This window comes from Falco peregrinus, chromosome 11 (genome assembly GCF_023634155.1).
Source record: "Falco peregrinus isolate bFalPer1 chromosome 11, bFalPer1.pri, whole genome shotgun sequence".
Taxonomy (NCBI): Eukaryota; Metazoa; Chordata; class Aves; order Falconiformes; family Falconidae; genus Falco; species Falco peregrinus.
This window is the reverse complement of record NC_073731.1, coordinates 12319064-12338171: the sequence shown is the minus strand read 5'-3', so window position 1 is coordinate 12338171 and position 19108 is coordinate 12319064. Positions and strand designations below refer to the sequence as shown.

General features: G+C 51.6%; 3 protein-coding genes across 9 annotated transcripts in view; 2 read left to right on the top strand and 1 right to left on the bottom strand.

Annotated features, from left to right (window-relative positions):
* Positions 1–6549, top strand: part of XPO5 (exportin 5) — a 32047-nt gene extending 25498 nt beyond the window's left edge. For all 6 annotated transcript variants that reach the window (XM_055816252.1, XM_055816253.1, XM_055816251.1 and 3 more), the window contains 9 exons: positions 361–458; positions 951–997; positions 1204–1298; positions 2182–2244; positions 2741–2823; positions 3545–3652; positions 3832–3969; positions 4130–4294; positions 4843–6549. In XM_055816252.1, coding sequence (XP_055672227.1) covers positions 361–458; positions 951–997; positions 1204–1298; positions 2182–2244; positions 2741–2823; positions 3545–3652; positions 3832–3969; positions 4130–4294; positions 4843–4983 — 938 coding nt within the window. In that variant the 3' untranslated portion in view covers positions 4984–6549. The remainder of the gene's footprint in view (positions 1–360; positions 459–950; positions 998–1203; positions 1299–2181; positions 2245–2740; positions 2824–3544; positions 3653–3831; positions 3970–4129; positions 4295–4842) is intronic.
* Positions 6550–8837: 2288 nt separating this feature from the next.
* On the bottom strand, positions 8838–12617 carry POLR1C (RNA polymerase I and III subunit C). Of its 2 annotated transcripts, XM_055816262.1 has the most exons (9): positions 12402–12617; positions 12248–12319; positions 12043–12150; positions 11462–11594; positions 11225–11344; positions 10887–11039; positions 10568–10717; positions 9868–9984; positions 8838–9153 (listed from the first exon to the last, which is right to left on the bottom strand). In XM_055816262.1, the coding sequence occupies exons 1-9, from the start codon at positions 12468–12470 to the stop codon at positions 9035–9037; spliced, it is 1041 nt and encodes a 346-aa protein (XP_055672237.1). In that variant the 5' UTR covers positions 12471–12617; the 3' UTR covers positions 8838–9034. The 2 variants fall into 2 exon arrangements, with proteins under 2 accessions (XP_055672237.1, XP_055672236.1); XM_055816261.1 differs by lacking the exon at positions 12043–12150.
* A 57-nt stretch (positions 12618–12674) lies between these two features.
* On the top strand, positions 12675–17999 carry YIPF3 (Yip1 domain family member 3). The gene is made up of 9 exons (XM_055816260.1): positions 12675–12893; positions 12967–13173; positions 13247–13353; positions 13999–14044; positions 14433–14525; positions 14871–15002; positions 15454–15567; positions 16011–16134; positions 17519–17999. The coding sequence occupies exons 1-9, from the start codon at positions 12690–12692 to the stop codon at positions 17638–17640; spliced, it is 1149 nt and encodes a 382-aa protein (XP_055672235.1). The 5' UTR covers positions 12675–12689; the 3' UTR covers positions 17641–17999.
* The last annotated feature ends 1109 nt before the right edge of the window (positions 18000–19108 follow it).

The window sequence follows — 19108 nt, the reverse complement described above, 5'->3', positions numbered from 1 at the left end:
AAGGAGGCTTGGATAGTGTAGCGGCTTGGCAGTAGGATGTCTGACTAGACTTCGTGCTTGTGTGGGAGGCCATCTGGAGTTCCCAGCCCACTTTCCAGGGCTGGACATTCAGTCTTACAGCTGGGAAAAGGATGCTAGTACCCTCAGCTTTCTCAGCTGAACTGTCAGGGGAAGGGGCTGAATATTTCATGCTCTTGCAGCGTAGAGATGTCACTTGTTAATTCAGGGCTGTGAGAAGATGGGCTTTGGGGTGTCTGTTGCTTGGCCTCCCAGTGGAATGGACTGGTTCGGGCAGTGTGCTGCAGTCTCCCTAGCAGCTGGCCATGTGTGCTGGATCTCTTCCTTAACTAGTCTATGCAGGTGTGTTTGTGAAGCCCTTGGTACTCTCCTGCCCTTCAGAATACTACGAAACCCTTGTATGCCCCATGCTGGGACCACTCTTTACCTATCTGCACATGGTAAGAAAACAGCTTGTTCGATGCCGGCTCCTTGGCAGACCAGACTCCCTGTAGCAGGTGGCAGCAACATGTGAGGACATCTGTCTCTCCAAAGCTAGCAGACACCAGGGCAGAGCCTCGATGCTTAATGATTTTGATGCTGTTCAGGGAGGGCTTTTATGGTGCGTTGAACTCTGGCTGTTGCACAGCACCCCTTGCTGTGAATTCAAACATTTGCTCCTCAGACCTTCAGCCCTGAGAATTTTTGTGGGTTTGGGTTTTTTTTTGGCCTGTGTCCTCTCCTTTTCCTGAAAGCTCGCTCAGATTCTTACAGCCAGCACAGCCACAGCATCTTCAGCACAGCTGGTGGCAGTTCTTCCCCATTCAAAATGGGACTTGGCATGAGAGCTGTGTTGAAAGCTCTTGAGCTGCTATCAGCTGTGTAGCCTCTTTGCATTGTGTCAGGCATGGCTCCTTAGGAAGGTATTGAATCTTCCCTTTTGTTTTGAACAGAGGTTGTCTCAGAAATGGCAGGTGATCAACCAGCGAAGCATGCTCTGGTAAGTGTCCGTACCTTGATACGAGGGGGAGATGGGGAGTGGGATGGAGCTTTGGTCTTACATGTGGCCCTTTGCCCAGGGAACAGTCCTGACAGCAGAGAGCTGGAAAACACTGTTTACTCTGATGGTGACTCATTTGCTGTGCTTGGGCAGAGGGGATACTTTCAGACATTGGCTCCCTTCACACTAAAACCTCTTGTCCTCAGTGAGGATGATGCTGCAGATGACAACCCCGAGTCTCAGGAGATGCTTGAGGAACAGCTGGTCAGGCTGCTGACCCGAGAAGTCATGGATCTCATCAGTAAGTGAAATCAAGCTAGGTCCCCTGGGATATTTGAGAAGTTTGCCCCGGAGAGGACAAAAGGAATTTCCAGTGTGCGGTAAAACTTAACTATAATGGCCAGTATTTAACATAATCCTTAGAAACCAGGTGTGAGACGGGTAACCCTGCCAAAATCTTAGCAAAAACCTAGTAAGAGATCAATTAAAAACCTTCAGAAAAGGTGCTTCCTTCTGTTAGGTTAGCATTTAGGGCTCCATGGTTTTGGCACTGTCTTTGTAGAAGTCCAGTCCTCCTTTGGAATCTGGGTTCTCCCTTCCTCTGCCCTGGAGCCCAGTACAGGACATCAATTTATGGGCAATCTGAGCATAGAGCAGTTTTGTTGCTGACAGTCGCCATGTTTCTAGCCAGACAGGTGGGAGGAGTCCCTCCTGCAAAGCAATCTCCCTTATTTGTGTTCCTTTTCTCTCCAACATTGTGTTTTTGTCAGCATGGCTTTGAGCACAGAGGCTGGGAATATTGACTCCACGTAGAGATTTCAGATCCTCGACCTTCCATCTCCTTTCTTGCCTTAAGATAATGTTCTTCTTGGGTTATGGCTTCAAATGGTTTTGCACATTCCTGGTTCTCAGTAGTCTGAAGCAGCCACTGTACAGCAGGTTCCGCTGTGGGAGGATGCTGTGGGTGGGGTGTTTCAGCCTTCCAGGTAGTGCAGTATGTGGCTTTCATACTGGGTTTGCAGATTCTTCTGCAAAGTGCTGTATAAGAGCTTCTGCAAGTGCTGTGTAAGAGCTGGGGGAGCTTGAAGCAGCTGTGAGCCCATCAGAGTCTGTAGGATAATCTCTGCGTGTACTGAAGTAGCATCTTGCTTTTCCGCTCCTCTGACCTGCAACTGTTTTTGCAGCCGTTTGCTGTGTTTCTAAGAAAGGTGTTGAGCATAACACTACTGCTGCTGTAGATGGAGACGGTGAGTAAATGCCTACCTTTGCCTTTCCTGCCCTTGGTGTACACGAGCACTTTTCCCATTTCCTCATGCATTTCTTGAAGGAGAGGCTGGCCTGTTGCTGGAAGTTCTGTGTGAGGGGTGTGGTATAGGTTTGGTTAAGAAGCCTTCAGCTCTGTCCTGCCCAGCATGTCTGGGGGCCACAGGAAAACCCAATTAACCTAGGAATAAACGTGCTGTAGGATTCACAGGTAGCATGTTTGAGCAGCTGATTCTTAAGGTACCGAGAAGAGGGGATGTGCAGTCTCCCAGAGAGCTGAAGGTCGCTCACTAGGTGCCCTTCCTGCTCCCCAAAGGGTGCGGGTGCTTTCTGCTTGGAGAGAGATGTTCTGGCAGGCTGTGCCAGCATACTGACTGTGTGCTGTGTCCTGGCTCCCAGCTGAGTTCTCGCTGTGCCTCTCTGTGTCACCCGCAGTCCTCGGGAGGCCACGTTCACAGTGCTCTTTGCTCTGCTCTGCAGATGATGAGGCGATGGCCACAGAGGTGACTCCCCCTGCCAGCGCAGAGCTTACGGAGCTTGGCAAGTGTCTGATGAAGCAAGAGGTAAGAGTGTGTGCTCTGACTTTCACCATCCTTCCTGTCACACTTGTCTGTGGTGCAGCCAGGTGCTGATACAGCGATCTAGGCTGCTGGAGCATCCCTCAGTGTGAGAATCTTCTCTTGGGACCTTACATATTTTTTTAAGGGCCTTGTTAATGGCTGCAGAAGCCACAAAGCAAATGGGGATTGGGATCCAGTGTAACACGCAGCTACAGAGTTTCAGCCCTTCTGCAGGTGAGGCCTTAGTTGTACTGCCCCCAAGGTGCTCCCTGGCTCTGCCTCCGTCCTGGGCTCCAGCCTTCATGAGGAAGAACTTCACCCAGCAGCTCTTTTTTCTGTAAAATGTGCCAGAGCTGGCATAGGAGCCACAGTGTTAACGTAATCCACTGTGCAGAGTGCCTTCATCCCAATACCTCTGCATTCCTCCTCTGCTGTGGATGCCTCAGAAGCTTCAGAAGCTGTTGTAGAAGCTTTTGCAGTGACTTGAGAGTAGCAGCTCATGGGAGTGAGATGAAGGGAGCAGGTTTACTTGAACTTGATTCTTCATGGCTATGGTTGTGCACACTGGGTGCCTTTAAGCACTTCAGCTGGAGCAGCAGCATGCCAGATTCTCAGAAGACAGCCCCAAGGAGCTCCTGGATTTCTTCTTGGCTTCCTTCACGTTTGAACCCTGGAGGTGGGAAATAGTTCCTTTGACTGGTTTCCCTCTCTGGCTCCTTTTCAGGATGTCTGCACTGCGCTGCTGATCACTGCCTACGCATCCCTCTCCTGGAAGGACACCTTGTCCTGCCAAAGAACCACAACACAGCTTTGCTGGCCGCTGCTCAAACAGGTACCTCTGGGAGGAAGAAGGGATTACTTCTGGCAGGGTTGGGAGATGAAGCTCTGAATGTAGTGAGAAGCATGGCTGCTTCACCCCTGGGCATCTTCTCCTCAGGAAGACTGAGCTGCTGCAGAAAAGCAGTCATGTATCAGTATCCTGCTTCCGTGCTAATATTGCCTCTTCCCCAGGTGCTTCCAGGAAACCTCCTGCCTGATGCTGTGTCCTGGTTTTTCACAAGCGTGCTGAAGGGCTTACAGACACACGGGCAGCACGATGGCTGCATGGCAGCTCTGGTCCACCTGGCTTTCCAGATCTATGAGGCCTTGGTGAGAAATTCCACTTGTTATCTAGATGCAAGGTTGGCTGGGGAGTGGTGGAAAACCAATCCCATGTGTGCTTGGGTAGGGGCGGAGGAGCTAATGGTCCCCCAAGGAGGGCAGGGCTGCTTCTAAAGCAGAGCTGTGTTAACTGTATGGCTCCCTGCAGCGCCCTCGCTACGCTGAGCTGAAGGCAGTGATGGAGCAGATCCCAGACATCCAGAGGGACTCCTTGGAGCAGTTTGATTCAAAGCTTCTCAACCCAACACTGCAGAAGGTGGCAGACAAGCGCCGGAAGGATCATTTCAAGCGCCTCATCACAGGTTGCATTGGAGTAAGTGATATCCATGAGGAAAATGAACCCGTTTCATTTCACACCCATATGCTGCAGAAAGCCAGCCTGCCTGCCTCTCCCCAGCCGCGCCTCCCCCTATCCAGGAGGGCATTGCGGTCTATTCTGTGTTTGCTCTGTCTTCAGCTCAGAGGTGCAGCAGGGGTAGCAGCCCGACTGAGCAGCCTCTCCAGCAATGATTTCTGACTGAGAGGCGGGGGGGCACCCTGCACAAGGGTGCCCAGGGGAACAGGGTGTTAAAAACCTTTGAGGGACACTGTTAGGTGGGTGCTGGGCTTTTGTGAGGATGGTGATGTTGGGAGCCTGATGGCACGGGATTAGAAGCTTGGCAGCCGGTGCCCTGGTGGTTATCTCTGTGCCCTGGCACCTGGGAAGGACCAGGCTTGAGAGTCCCCAACATGCAAATGCAGGATCCAGGCCTGGGCATTACTCAGAATCTGGGGTCTGCCTCTGAGCTGCAAGCAGCCTCTGAGCTGAGGCAGGGTATGAAGGCAGTAGTGACTGATGCCTGCCTTGTCTGTCCTCTGCAGAAGCCCCTTGGGGAGCAGTTCCGCAAGGAGGTTCATATCCGGAACCTCCCATCTCTCTTCAAAAAGGTGAAGCCATCATTGGAGACGGATGTGCTAGAAAATGAGGATGGAGAGGGTCTCACTGCACTCTTCGAGCCCTGAGCCTGGGCTGTTGCAACCATCTCCACCCCTACCTTGTATTCTGTCTCTCCACATAGTAAGCACGTTAGATTCTCTTTGTCATCGCCTCCACAAGCGTTCGTCTGAATAAAGCCCTTTACAGGCCCTGTCCCATTCTCCTCCCTGCATTGGGATGGGGCCTGTGGTGGCATTTGAACCAGTGTATTAAGCTTTCCCTGATTCCTTCCCCTCCATTGGATGAGCATCTTTAGACCTTTGCTTCTCTGCAAGGTGGGAGCTGAGCCCATAGGCTCCATTAGGTAAAGCCTGGTCATCCTGTAGCCTTGGGTCACTCTTGTTCCACCTCTTCATACCCTGGGGCTCAGGATTCATGCAAAAGGCAGAGTAGTGCGCCATGGGAAAAAGGGCTACCCTAATCTTCCTCCGGGTGCTAGTAGCCAGGCTTTGTGGGGAGCGTATCAGACACTCCGGTCATGCCTGTCGGCTCTTGTCCCTTGCGGACTTGTACTCTGATGAATCTGTTTCCCTCCGGGGTGCTGAGCCTTGGGCTGAGGGCTGCGTGCCAGGCAGCCTGGCAGTGCTCTAGGATCTCCCTCGAGATCAGCCTTTTCTAAGGTGCAGCTGCTCTCTAGAAAGAGGCAGACACTGTCATACAGATACATACATACATATATATGTATGTATATATGATCATACAGCTTGTTCTACCCAGAGCCAAATGGAAGGCTTTTCCTTTGTGCCAGCCTTTCTTGGACATCTCTCAGGGGGAGCAGGACAGATTTTTTTTTATTATCTTTTTCTTTTTACCATGTCCTGTAGATTAGAACATGGCCAGTGCAGGGTACGCAAAATCCGGACCAATATCTGAAGCACCTGCAAACCAAAAGGGATTTCCTCACCCTGTTGCTGTGGAGGTGACAGTAGCCTGTGTTTTTTAACCAGCCTGGTACTTGGAGAATTGCATGGTGGGGCAGGAGAGGGGGCGGTAATTCTGCAGTTTACAGGGGGGAGCCAGGTCAGAAACTGGGTTTTGGATGAGGTGGGACTCTTATTATGCCACTCCAGTCTGCAAAGCTGGTTTTTCTTACATGACAAGTGGTTCCGTTGGTCTATCCTAGCGTTAGCACAGGAGCTGGGAGCGTCTGTCCAGAGCTGGCTGGCAGTTTTGCCATCCGAAGACAAAACAAGGAATAATCTGGTGGGCAGAGAACATGGTGTCTCCACTTGGACAGACTGGATAGAATAGCTGGAGTTGGGAGGGATGGGAATGCAGAAAGGAAGAGCAGCCCTTAGGAATCCACTCACCCTCCTGCCCCTGCTGTTCCACCAGCACCCTCCACTTTCTTCCTGGCCTCAAAACTTTTTTAACCTCTGAGCTAACGTGGCTCCTGGCTTTAGCAAAGGCTGGGTGTATTTATTGTGTTGTGATATTTTTAACATCCTGTGACTTCATGCTAGACACAAGGGGTTGTTTTTTTTTTAAATGGTTTTTAGAACCTTTTTTTGTAGGAATGTTTAAATCCAAAGCTGTCTCTGAACTGGTTGTGTTACACCTCTGAATGTCAGTAAAGCTATTCCAGTTTCATACACACAGTGTCATGCTTCATTTTTATTCTTTTATCTGTTTCGGTAAGATCCGAGACCTCTGCTTTGCCCAGATTGCCCTCCTAAGGATTGTCCAGCCAGCACTTCTTATTCCAGCTACCACACAGGGAGCACCTTTGCTGGTAGTCAACATACATTATGAGGGAGGGGATGAACCATTCCAGACTACCTAATCAAATTAGAAGGCAAGGGGAAAATTGCATTTTAAAGTATTTATGTCACTCACAGCTGGTTATATTAATTCCACAACAGCTGCTAGGTCCCAGCTTACAGCTTGAAGGCTCAATGTTGCCGAAGTGAAACCCTTTGGCATGCCTATTCCAGGCTATGTCCCATAAGCAGTATGGCAAATACGCACAGAAAGGTGCGTATACTACTGAAGTAGCCTCCAAGCCCAACCCTGGCTACTGCTGGGAGAAACAGTGTCTTGTGCTAGTACTGCAGTTCAGCCGCAATGCTCTCGGCTGACCTTTTCGGTAACACAGCTACAACAGGACGGTGACGTAGCTATTGCCTTTGGTCTCTACCTTGGTCTGAAGGTTGCATGAAAGGTCCCTCTTGCAGCAAAAGTAGAAGGTCTCAAAGAGGTGTGCCTGAGCACCGTCGTGTAAATTTTTGTTATAAAACCTTTTCCCAGGGCCCCAACTGTAACCCAGCTCAGCATGTTTAAACTGAAAGGATCAAGACAGAAATCAGTGTTTTTCCAATGGGATTAACACCTAAATGGGTGTTGATTAAGAACTAGCCCCAGTCCAGGTGGAGAGGAACTTTTCTATGCTTTAAGCTGGCACTGGGACTACACACAGAGTTCCTCATACACCAGGCAAGTACTGCACAGCTGAGCTAAGTTTTCAGCAAGCAAAAAGCCCTGGGGGAGGAGGCATCATGGTGAAGGCTGTTAGGAGCTCTAAACCGAGAGGTGCAAACCACAGGACTTAGGCCTAGCTCTTGGGTTCCCAGCACTCCCTTCCAAGGGTCAGGGGATGAACGAGACCCTGCGGGATGCGTTCAGCAGCAAAGGGCCCTGCAAGCCTGCTGAAAGAGGGTGTGGTGCAAGAGTCAGCAAACACAGCTGTGAAACACCGACAGCTCCCAGAATAGCTCTCACAGGGAAGCAGCCAGTTCCCCCAGCAACCAATTACCAGCTCTCTGCAAAAATACCTGGAAGCAGGGCATGGGTCTGCAACACAGCGTAGTGACATGGGACAGGTTGGGATTACAGCCAGGACACCAAGCTTGCCTATTCCCTACAGCACATCCACCTTAACACCTGTAAGGATGTTTACAGCACAAGTAACTGCATCTCAGCGAAGCAGATAAAAGTATGATTGCTACGCTAAATTCTAGCATTGTAGTGAGGACTGACTCAAGCAACTGGGACACACTGGTACTCCCGGCTGTTCCCTGAAGTTCCAGTTCCTTCATCAGTTTGTCAAGAGACGTTCACAAGCCAAGACCTACCCTGCTGCTGGCTAACAGTGCTCACCACCGAGACTAACTTGCAAGTCCTCCCAGGCTTCCCTGGGTAAAGCCAGGCCCATGACTGTCACCAGCTCTCCACCATCCAGTTCTGCTTCAAAGACAGCCCAAAGTACATTCAGTCACTGAAAAGGAGAACAGAGCAGTCAAATCTAACACCTGGGGAGAAATGCCTTACCTCAAGATATTTAAAAAGGGATGGTCAAGTCCTTACAGAGCATGTTTTCAAACCCCACCTTTGCACAGAGAAGCCCAATACTGTTACCATAGATTGTTTGGGCTAGAAAAGACCATCAAATACCATCTAGTCCAACACGCCCTGCTGTTGTCGGGGTCATATTTCACTAGATCAGGGTCTTCTGTCCAATCTAAGTCTACCTTCTACCAGTTTAAAACCCATCACTACAGGCCATACCTCCATGTCCCCTTTACATACTGAAAGGCCACGATAAGGTCTTCCCAGAGCCTTCTCTTCTCCAGGCTGAACAACCCCAGCCCTCAGCCTTTCTTCATGGGAGAAGTGTCCCAGCCTTCTGACAGCACAGCCTTTCAGCTGTCACATTAACTACTCCTGAGCTGGTCTGAGACACCTGCAAAAGTTTTGCGCTGATACTAACTTGCTAAATCTCACTGACCCACTGTGAGTGCTTTACTACACTGCTGTATCAGTCATCTTCTCATACTTCATACAATCTAAAATAAATGCTATTATTCATCTTTACACCTGCTGCCACTTTCTTCTCTGTGTATTACAGTCTCACAATTGTGATGAGCAGAGAAGGAGACAGCTGTAAAGAAAAGCCTTTATTTTAGTGCATCTCCTCACTGAGGCTCATTACCAACAGAAGCCAAATCCAAAGAGATCATCCTAGGACTCTTAACAAGCCCGTCTCAGACCTCTTGCCTACGGAAGATAAATCACCCCTGCCGGCAGGTGCAGGCAGCCCAGAACAGCAGCGCAGGGACACACTTCCCAGCTACAGCCTAGTCACTCCATAGGCACAGAGTCCAGCTCATTCAGGAAGCGCTGACACTTTCCCATCAGGATCTTGATGGCTTCACTCACCAGCACATCTGGAGGCAGGATACCCGTCGACTCCACTGAAACTGCACAGAGACATCGGTCAGTACAGCCACTAGGCTGCCTCAGCCTACCCCTGGCCCCAGCATTCCTGTCCCTCATCTTCCCTTATACCGCCCTTCTGACAAGGCAGATCTTCACAGCCAGAGAAGAATGTAACGATTTGCTGGCAGCAAGGACGTCACAGCACTCTCCAAACTATCAAGCTGCAACAAGGTCTTTTACCATCTCATACCAGCATACTCTTCATACAGTCCCTCTGCTGCCATCTCACCTCATCCAGGGCCCACTCTCTCTTCCCTTGCTTCTTCCTCGGCTGCTCTCTCTTCACTGGCTCTCAACCACTTAACTTAACCAGCCACACCTGCACCTTATCTACATCGGCCAACCCACCCCCCCTGAAGCCAACCCACAGTTGTATATTATCAGTGCTAATTAACTTCCCCCCCCCTTTTTTTAACATTTCATACCTTATGTTTTTAACAATCATTACAACCTTTTTACAAATAAATTTTTCATACAGTCCTCTATAATTCCTCTGCAGAAGGACAAACACATTTGATCCCAAAGCAACACTAAACCACAGCCTCAGTAGTTACCCACTGGAATACGAATGTATCAATGCTGATGATGTGGGAGGGAAGGGGAAGGCAGACACCCAGCTGTACACGCTGGCCAGTCTCTGCTTGTTTGCACAACCACAGCAGGGCTCTATGTTCTATGGAAAATGGGGCACTTACAGATGTAATGGTTTCGTACTCTTGCCAGGCGCACAAGGTTTTTCAGACTCTCATGACGGAAAACTTCTCGGCTGAACATGTCCAGCCGTGCATTGGCTACTCTTGCCACCTTTTTTCCTAAAGGGGAAAAGATTAAACAACATGGGCACCGGCAGCAGATGGGTGCCTTGTGGTAACAGCAGGTGCTTACCCCTCAAACATGCACTCCCCCATCAGCAAAGGCAGTGAAGCCACCAATAAAGAATTAGCACATCCCCAAGACAAAACTCTAACCTGACAGTACTGGTCTTGAACAGTTCCAACCCAAACGCAAAGCTTGTATGCACCCCTGGGCAGGACACATGAAGTCTCGTGCATGCTCAGCTTCTGGGAAGAGCAAGCTCACTACCCAGTCTTACAGACAACTGAACAGTGCTGGAAGCTGTGGTCAGCAGCTGCAAAGCCCTGCAGTCAGGCACCCAATGCCTTAGCATTTCAGGGACATCCCAGTTCATCACCCAACGCATCTGCACGTGACAGCCACTCACTCACTCATAAAACCAGGCTCAGAATAGCGTGAGCAGCTGCTTATCAGCAAGGCAACATCACAACATGGTTTTCTCCACAAAATGTGGTTGTGTCTCTACAGGCTTTGGCTGTAGTCTCTTAGTCTCTGCTAAGGCTTGTTAGATATAAGGCACTTAGAGCACGAAAAAAGTACCCTTGATATTCTGGATCTCAATGACTCCAGGGGAAAAGCACTTCTGCAACATCTCAGCTGCCTCATCCTCAACAGGCTGCAGGAGAGTAATGTCAGGAAGCAGTCGATAACTAGCTGTGGCCACAGGAGAAAACTTGGCATGATCTTTTCCTGCATGAAGAATTAAGAGTCAAGGGTGAGTGCAGACCTCTGAATGAGTGCAGGGATGACAGGGCCTGAAGGTGCAGGGGGAAAGCTGGTTCTCCACCCCTCACACAGCTGTACCCTAGTTCAAGCACTCACATTCCTCCTCCCGCTGCCCCCAGGACCCACAACTCACCTATACCCTTGACACAGTGCATAAGCACATCTATTTCCTGGCCAGGTCGCAACAGTGCAATGAGGATGTCATCATGAACAGGTCGGAAGTCAGCGTCTGGAAAAAGGTCTGTCTGATTCCCCAAGGGCACCCACGTCATATGTTTACTGTACACTGTGAAGAGAAGCCAAAAGTATCAGCCAGCTACTGTCTCAAAACAGCACTAGAAATGGGAAAAATAAGCTTAGCAGAATGGGCACCAGCTTGCTCTGCTCACAGGGCTGAGACAACAGACCAAATCCTGTCTCCCAAGACCAAAAAAGAAAAAAAACAGCACCTATTTTTAGGAGACATCTCACCTTTGTGATTGAAATATAGTTCATTAGGATCAGATGATTCCTTGGCTGCCTGAGGGTTTCGGCTGCATTTTATTTTCAGCTGGAACTGCAGAGTATCAATTTCTGTGCCTTCTTCATCTCCTGAGAAGGGAAGAAAAGCATGAGACTCCGCAGATTCACACTTCTGCTCAGTTTATGCAACCCTGATTTCCTGCTTTGGGGGGAACTTGCAATATTTCTGTTTGATCCAAGACTCACCTTGGTTTCTATATTCGAAGAGTCGAGGGTCAGCCCGGATAGGGATGAGGCCCAAGCGGTGAGCCAGAATTTCATCCTGCACAATGGATGTGTTGTTGTACACAAAGACTTTCTCTACAGCCATGGTTGGCACCTCAGGGAGACCAGAGACGAAGTCAGTGCAAGACGACAGCTGAACTATGCGCCAACTAAATATCCCTCTAGAGTGCCTATTCTCTCCCATAAATAATTGCCCTGCAGAATATCTTCAGCGCTATTTCTGCCAAACCAGGCTACCCAATATGCGCTTACACCTGATACACCCCCTTCCCCGTTTTTTGTTCTTAAACAAACGATCACAAAGGTGAAAGGCAGGTCCATCCATGGACAGTACCAACAGCACCCTGAAGAGCAACAAGCGCTACTGCTGACGCTGCTAAGGCCCTAACCCTGGGCTGCTGGCACACGTGCAGCACGAACCTGCGCCTCTCCTCCGAACCCAGTCCCAGGGGCTGAGGTAAGGCAGGACGCCCCCAGGCAACTGCCCCCACCCCCAGGCCGGCGCCCCCGGCCTCCCCCGCAGCCCCCGCCCGCGGCGGTACCTCGGCCAGCAGGATGCGGCGGAACGCGTTGGCGATGGCGGCGTCGATGCCCACCATGTCGAACTCCAGCGCGCCCTCCTCCTCACGGACGATGTCCACGCGGAACGCCTGCGGGGCCACCCGCCGCGGGTCACGCCGGGCGCCGCGGCTGGGACGCGACCCCCGCCCCCACCCCGGCCTCCCCCCGCCCCCGGCCCTCGCCCACCTCCTCGAAGCGCCGCTGGTCCCAGGCGTCATCGTAGCCCGGGTAGTTGCCGGGGAAGTCGGTGGTGTGGACCTGCGGGGAGGCGGAGAGGCGGGACGGTGAGGGGGCCGGCAGCCGGGCGCCCCCCGCGCTCCGCCGCGCCCCACTCACGCACGTTGCGGACGCCGAACTCGCCCAGCACCACGCGGTCCCGCAGCTCGTCGGTGCGCCGCCTGCCCGCCATGGCCGCCGCCGGCCCGGCCCGCGGGGCGGGGCTCCCCTGCACGTGACGGGCCTCCGCCCGCCCACGCGTGGCCGCGACGCTCCCGGGGAGCGCGACGCTTCCCCGCCAGCGCCGCCGGCCGGCCCGCCCGCCCGGGGGCCGCGTGGCTGCGCATCCCCGCCGCCTCTGCTCGCCGCGCCCCCCCGCGCCGCGCCTGCCCCGGCCTGCGCCACACACAAGATGGCGGCGCCCGCCCGCCCTCGCGAGAGCGTGGGAGCGGCCCCGCTGCGAACGTCACATCCGGGCGCTGGGCCGCTGGCGAGCGGCGGCAGCCAGCGCGGCGCGGGCCCGGCCGGCACCATGGCGGCGCCGGCGGCGGGCGGCGGCAGGAGCGGCACCGGCGGCAGCACCGCCGACTGGGGCGGCTTCGAGGACAACATGCAGGTGGGGCCGGGCCGGGGGCGGCGGAGCGCAGAGCCGAGCCGGGCGGGCGCTGACGCTGTCTGCCCCGGCGCAGGGTGGCGGCTCCGCCGTCATCGACATGGAGAACATGGACGACACGTCGGGCTCCAGCTTCGAGGACATGGGGGAGATGCACCAGCGCATGAAGGAGGAGGAGGAGGAGGAGGCGGAGGGCGAGGCGGGGGCCGCCGAGGAGGAGGACGGGGAGTTCCTGGGCATGAAGGGGCTGCGGGGGCAGCTGGGCCGGCAGGTGGCTGACCAGGTGAGCGCGGCCCCCCGCCGCCCCCCGCCGCGGGGCGCCCCCCCGCCCGCTGCCAGCTCCCTTCTCTCCGCAGATGTGGCAGGTGGGGAAGCGGCAGGCCTCCAGGGCCTTCAGCCTCTACGCCAACATCGACATCCTCCGGCCATACTTCGACGTGGAGCCCGTCCAAGTGCGAGCCAGGTGGGCAGGGCCCGGCCCGGGCCGTCTCCGCCGGGGGGGGGGGGGGGGAGGGGGCTGGCTGTCCCCCCGAGGCAAGCAAGCCGGCCGGGCTGCAGCCCTGCAGGAGGGCGCCTTGCGGGGAAGCACACTGCGGTGTCCCGCTGCGGTGTCCCGGCCTCCCGACAAGGTCCCGCAGGTGGGCTGCCAGCCCCCTCGCCTGTCACCCTGCGTGGCTGCTCAGGGCACAAGAGGAGGCTTTGGGACATCTTCAGCCTTTTAGGACTTGGCTGCATCATGTGGCCTGTTTTGGGTTTGCAACACAGCTGTGTCCAAAAAGGCAAAGTTTTGTGAGGATGGATGAAGAAAGGTGCCTTTTCCTTCCTGCCGTTCTGTCAACGGTCTCTCATCCCTGAGTGGGCCCCTAAACGTTTTCATTGAATCCCACCACCACCCCTCCAGCAAAGTTAACCCACTGATCAGTAAGGTTTTTCTCCTTTAGTAACCTTCCGTGACTCTTTAGAAGGAATCTCTGTCCCCCAAGGCCTGTGACCACAGCAGGAAATACTGGTAATGGGTGTATGGGATCTTTTGCTTTTGAAGCATCTTGTTAACCATCCTGTTGTCCTCCTTGCTTCTGCTGTCATTCCCTGCTTTGCTGTGATGCAGACTGCTGGAGTCCATGATTCCTGTGAAGATGATTAATTTCCCACAGGTGAGTTCCTTGTTGCTGAATCAGACTCCCTGGCCAAGGGCATGTCCCACAGACACCTTGTAAAACTGAAGTAGTCCATGTTATTCAGGACCTGGGTTTGTTACAGGTTCATCTCGCTGAAAATGTTAGTAATCCCTTTCCTGTGGTTGTTCCAAACCTCAGTGTGCTTGCTACCTTTAGTGCTGGTACAGTTATAGACTTTGCATATCCCAGGCTCCTTATGACACAACCTATTCTGCCTGGCTTCTGTCAGCAGCAGCCTTGCTGTTACTTCTGAGGCAGCCAAGTAATAAAACCTCATCCAGGGCATTTCTCACATCGCTTGGGGTGGGGAGCCTGGTATTCAGGAGCACTAACCAAACCTTCCCTGATCTATCTCCTCCTGTAGAAGATTGCAGGCGAGCTGTATGGACCCCTCATGCTGGTTTTCACACTTGTGGCCATCCTTTTGCACGGGATGAAGACCTCAGACACCATAATTGTACGTCAAGTCTCGGTGATAAGTTCTGGTTTGACTGGGCTCTGAGTTCCTATAATGATATTAGGAAAAAGACAGGAGACCTCTTCCATGACTGATTAGTATTTTGCTGAAAAGCAGATAGATTCGAGGAAGAAGCTGTTGATTTGGGGATGAGAGGAAGCACGCATCAGAAAGTCTTGATGCTCTGCTGCTGGGAGAGCTGGGGTGTAGGTCATGTGGCACCCTGAACACTGCTAGCTAACTATTTGATAATGCCTAGAAAGGCTCTGGGACTCTCTGAGGTGGAATTTGGGTGCTGGTAGGTCACTTCTTTGAGTCCTCCTCATCCTGATGCTGTCTCCACAGAGGGAAGGCACACTGATGGGCACAGCCATTGGCACTTGCTTCGGTTACTGGTTGGGCGTCTCCTCTTTCATCTATTTCCTGGCATATCTGTGCAATGCCCAAATCACGATGGTGCAGATGCTGTCACTGTTGGTATGTACAGATGGAGCTGCCCCAAGATGCAAGTTGGCTGCATGGTGTTCCAGCACAAGCTGTTCCCAGGGAATGGGAAAAGTCCTTGTTAGACTGGTCGTCCCAGGTAACTGCAGTGGGACAACCTGGGATGTTCTTCTGACCTGCCCCATCCCAGGCACAGTGAGAGAGTTCCTTTGTGCAGGTCTCCTGCTTTGCACTTCCTGATCTGAGAGCCTGGTGGTAAAAAAACTTCCCTCTCTTTCCCAAGTTGCTGCAATCTCTGACATCCCTGTGAATCCTTCAGAAAGATTATTTGGGTGTGAGCTGCTGTTAAAATTGTTGTGCTGGTTGGCTTTTTGGCATTGAATGAGTGGTTTGTGAAGCGCTGCAGGAATGGGATGCTCGTGCTGTTGATCAGTGGCCCCTTCTGTGAGGCTGACGCTTGTAACATGGATGTTTCTGTTGTCAGGGCTATGGTCTTTTTGGACACTGCATCACTCTTCTTGTCACCTATAACATCCACTTCCACTCCCTCTTCTATATCTTCTGGTTGGTTGTTGGTGGACTCTCTACGCTACGAATGGTAAGGGATGGGCAGCCATGCAGCCCTCCTCTTCTGGGTACAAAAATGGGCCTGTTCCTTGGGCCTGTCAGTTCATTTCACAGCCAGTCAGGCTGCTGTGAAGAACAGCTTGATGCTTCTGGGTTATTTGGCCACTGGTGTACGGTGGTGATGCTTGGATTAATATCCTCACCCATTCTAACAGCTGCAGGAAGTTTACTCCATTACAGCCCTTGCTCCCATGTGCCTGAGCATCCTGCACTCGTTGGCAAGACTGGGCAAGGTTCACCTACACAAAAGCAAGTCAGATTATTCTGAACTTGTTGGTGCCAACTGCAAAAAAGGCTCTGAGCAGTGTTTCTCCTGGCTGCTGCTATTTGGTCTATCCTCCTGTGTGCTCCTGACTGCAGTGCCAGAGGCTCAGGTACAAGCTACGTTGTCTCTAATCTCCACCTCTCTCCTAGGTTGCTGTGTTGGTATCGCGCACCGTGGGGCATACCCAGCGGCTCATCCTGTGTGGGACCCTTGCTGCTCTGCATATGCTTTTCCTCCTTTATCTGCACTTTGCTTATCACAAGGTGGTGGAAGGTAAGCAAGGGAGATATGAAGACTTATCCTGTTCGATCTGAGGGAAGAGGAGCTGCTTTTTGCTCTCTCTGAGAGAAAGGATGGACAGTTTGGATCTGACCTGAGGGCATCTGTGCCAGTTTCCAACTCAAGAATGATCAGTACTAGCTTTATTAGAGAAAACTGTCGAAGTAGGGCAACAGGTAGATGTGGGGTAGTTTCTGTACACCGAGTTTTAATACTTAAGACCTAAGTTGTGAGGCAGGACGCTTATTCTTTCCCCACAAGTGAAATATAACAGCACTGACTGTTCTTGCATGCAGATGTCCGGTCCCTTTCTGAATCTTGCTGAAGTCAGGTTGCTTTTCTCTGATCAGGAAATGTGTCACAAGTTGTCTTCCTTCTTTCTGTTACACCTTTTTTATCTTGTGTTGTACAACACAAATGGCAGAAGCTGCATCTTCCCCTGTTGGTGTTGTTTACTGGGCTATACATGTTTGGGTCCCCTTTCTGTGTCTTTTTTTTTTCTCCCAACAAAGGCTCAATCTCCTTTTATTAAAAAAAAAAATAATAAAAAAAAAAGTCTTCTCCCACCTTATCACTAGAGAGTTTCCAAATACCTAAATATGCTGTTCCGCAAGCCTCTTTATGAGTTCAGGCAGCCAGACTTGTTCATATTTCAGATAAATCTGCATAATCGAGGGTTATAGCATAGCATTACAAGTCTTTTTAGATGTAAATACGATTCTTTCCTAGATCCATTCTTATGGTGAAGGTTCTGAGCTCTGATCTGCAACATTTCAGCAGATGAAATAGGATAACATATACTCCAAGCAATTTTCTTCAAGGCACTCCGAGACTGATTATCAGTCTTGAGAGGGTAATTGACGGACTGGAGGACACTTGTATCTGTATGCGTGTTTCCTGCCAAGCACGGTTTATGTTTGTATTGCAGTGATAAAAATTCCACACTGCAGCTCCTGATGTGAGTCTGCAAGGGTATCTCAGGATGAAAACAAACAATTGGTCTAAGAACAGGATCTGTGTTGGGATGAGGTGGTGATGGGATCTTACCAACCTGCCTCAGCAAAACAGCATCCCTGGCAATGTCTGCGTTCAGGTCAGATGGGGATCTGGCACCCTCAAAGTGAAAAGATCTATGTTCCTCTTGGGAACATGCGGTTTCCCCGCCCCACGGACAAGCTCTGATCTGTGCCCTTTGGTCTCCGGATGGATGCGTTTACTCCTGTTCAGTGTTTGGGACTAGGTGTCTCCTCCCATCACCTGCAAGTGCTTTGTATGTCCTTGGGCCCTGTTGCCATCGACCACTACCTGGCCAGAGAGACAAAAACATCTGTGCAACTGAACTAACTCTTGCCACTCCCCCTTTTTCTGTTTCCTGCAGGTATCCTGGACACATTGGAAGGACCCAACATGCCACCCTTTCAGAGAGTTGCCCGAGACATTCCAGTTGTTTCCAATGCTGTATTGAACACAACAGCCAAAGCAGTTGCATTGACCCTGTAGTTTCACGGACTTGGACTTGCTTCCTTCACTACTTTTGGGGCTGTGTAGGGCGATGATAACCTGCTGCCTCTTAGGAACAGGACAGAACAGTAGGAAGAAGACTGGTTTTGTTTTGCTGGAGCTGTCCTTTCAGTTGCAGTTTTGGACAGCTGAGCAGACTGCACCTCAGTGACTCAGAAGAACTACGTTCTTCCCTCACCCAGGTCTGGGTTGTCTTGAGTAGAGTGGTTCTGTTGCCTGCATGTTTAGCTGGGATTTCCCAGTGCGGTTTGTCCCTTGCTGCTTGCTGATGTAACCCCAGGGGCATCTGCCCTGTTCCTGTCCTGAAGAGGGAAGAATTAAATTGATGTTGGTGCTGAGTGGTGCCTTATGTTTGAGCCTACTTGTGTAATGGGAGAGCAGTGTTGGGTCTCTATGCCTTTAGCTGTCCTGTCCTAGACTCAGAGGATTCTTTGCAATTTTCTGCTGTCTGGCTTCAAATGTTCTGTGATATGTGGCCTGTCTTGGGCACCTTTTCCATAGTCCAAGAGACACAGGAACTTTAGTTTGTCTGGATATTTTCAGGAATAGCATGATATTTAACCACCTGCTCTTCCTTGTCATGTTCCAGGTTGATCCTTCTCTTTTCACTTGATCCCAGCTCACCTCAGCTGTCCCTTCTCCTGTGTATGTCAGAAATGTTTCTGTCCCCATGCTTTCACAGGACATTTGTTCTTGTCACCCTTCTGCCCATGTTGCTCTGTGGGACAGCAGTTCTGACTGCAGGGGTAACATGTTTGTGCGTGGTCTTCTGTGGATATTTCTGTTAAGCTAGTTCAGCCCTCCCTCATGCAGCTTGCTCGCATGTCTCCCAGCTGTGGAACTTTCACCTCATTGCTCTGAGCAGGAGCGGCTTCCTGCTGCCCCAGACACAGTCTGTGTGTGCTGCCTGGCTTTTCAAGCTGAATCTAGGCCTTATGTCTGAAAGGACTCCTGGAGCCTTGATAGTCTCTGGCAAACTTTTTTCCACTGTTCCCACTAAACAAAGGGAGAAGTGGGGGAGTGTGCAATGGTAACAGAGCTGACACATTTATCTCCAGCATACTGATGCGGGAAAGCTCCAGTGAGGATGGGGAAGCAGAACAGCTCAGCCTAGGCTTACTTGCATTGCAGTAACCCACAACTCAGTAGTTCAGATGTAGCCTTCCCTCGCTGCTCTAACTTGTACTGGTCCACGAGTAGAAAACTGTTAGCTGATAACTGGCTTTCACCTTTTCTCTCCCGGTAGCTCTGAATGATTAGGGGAGGGGAGCCACCCCTCAGAGAAGTTCACCCTTAGGCTTGGGCTGGAAAACCTCCAAAATATTTCCCTTTCTTGATGTACCCACAAGTTAGCTGTGCACAAGGCAGATGTCAGAACTGCGCTCCTTGGTCCCTTGCTTATATTAGTGGGAGAGGATGCAACTGTAGTGGCATTCAGACTAGTGCC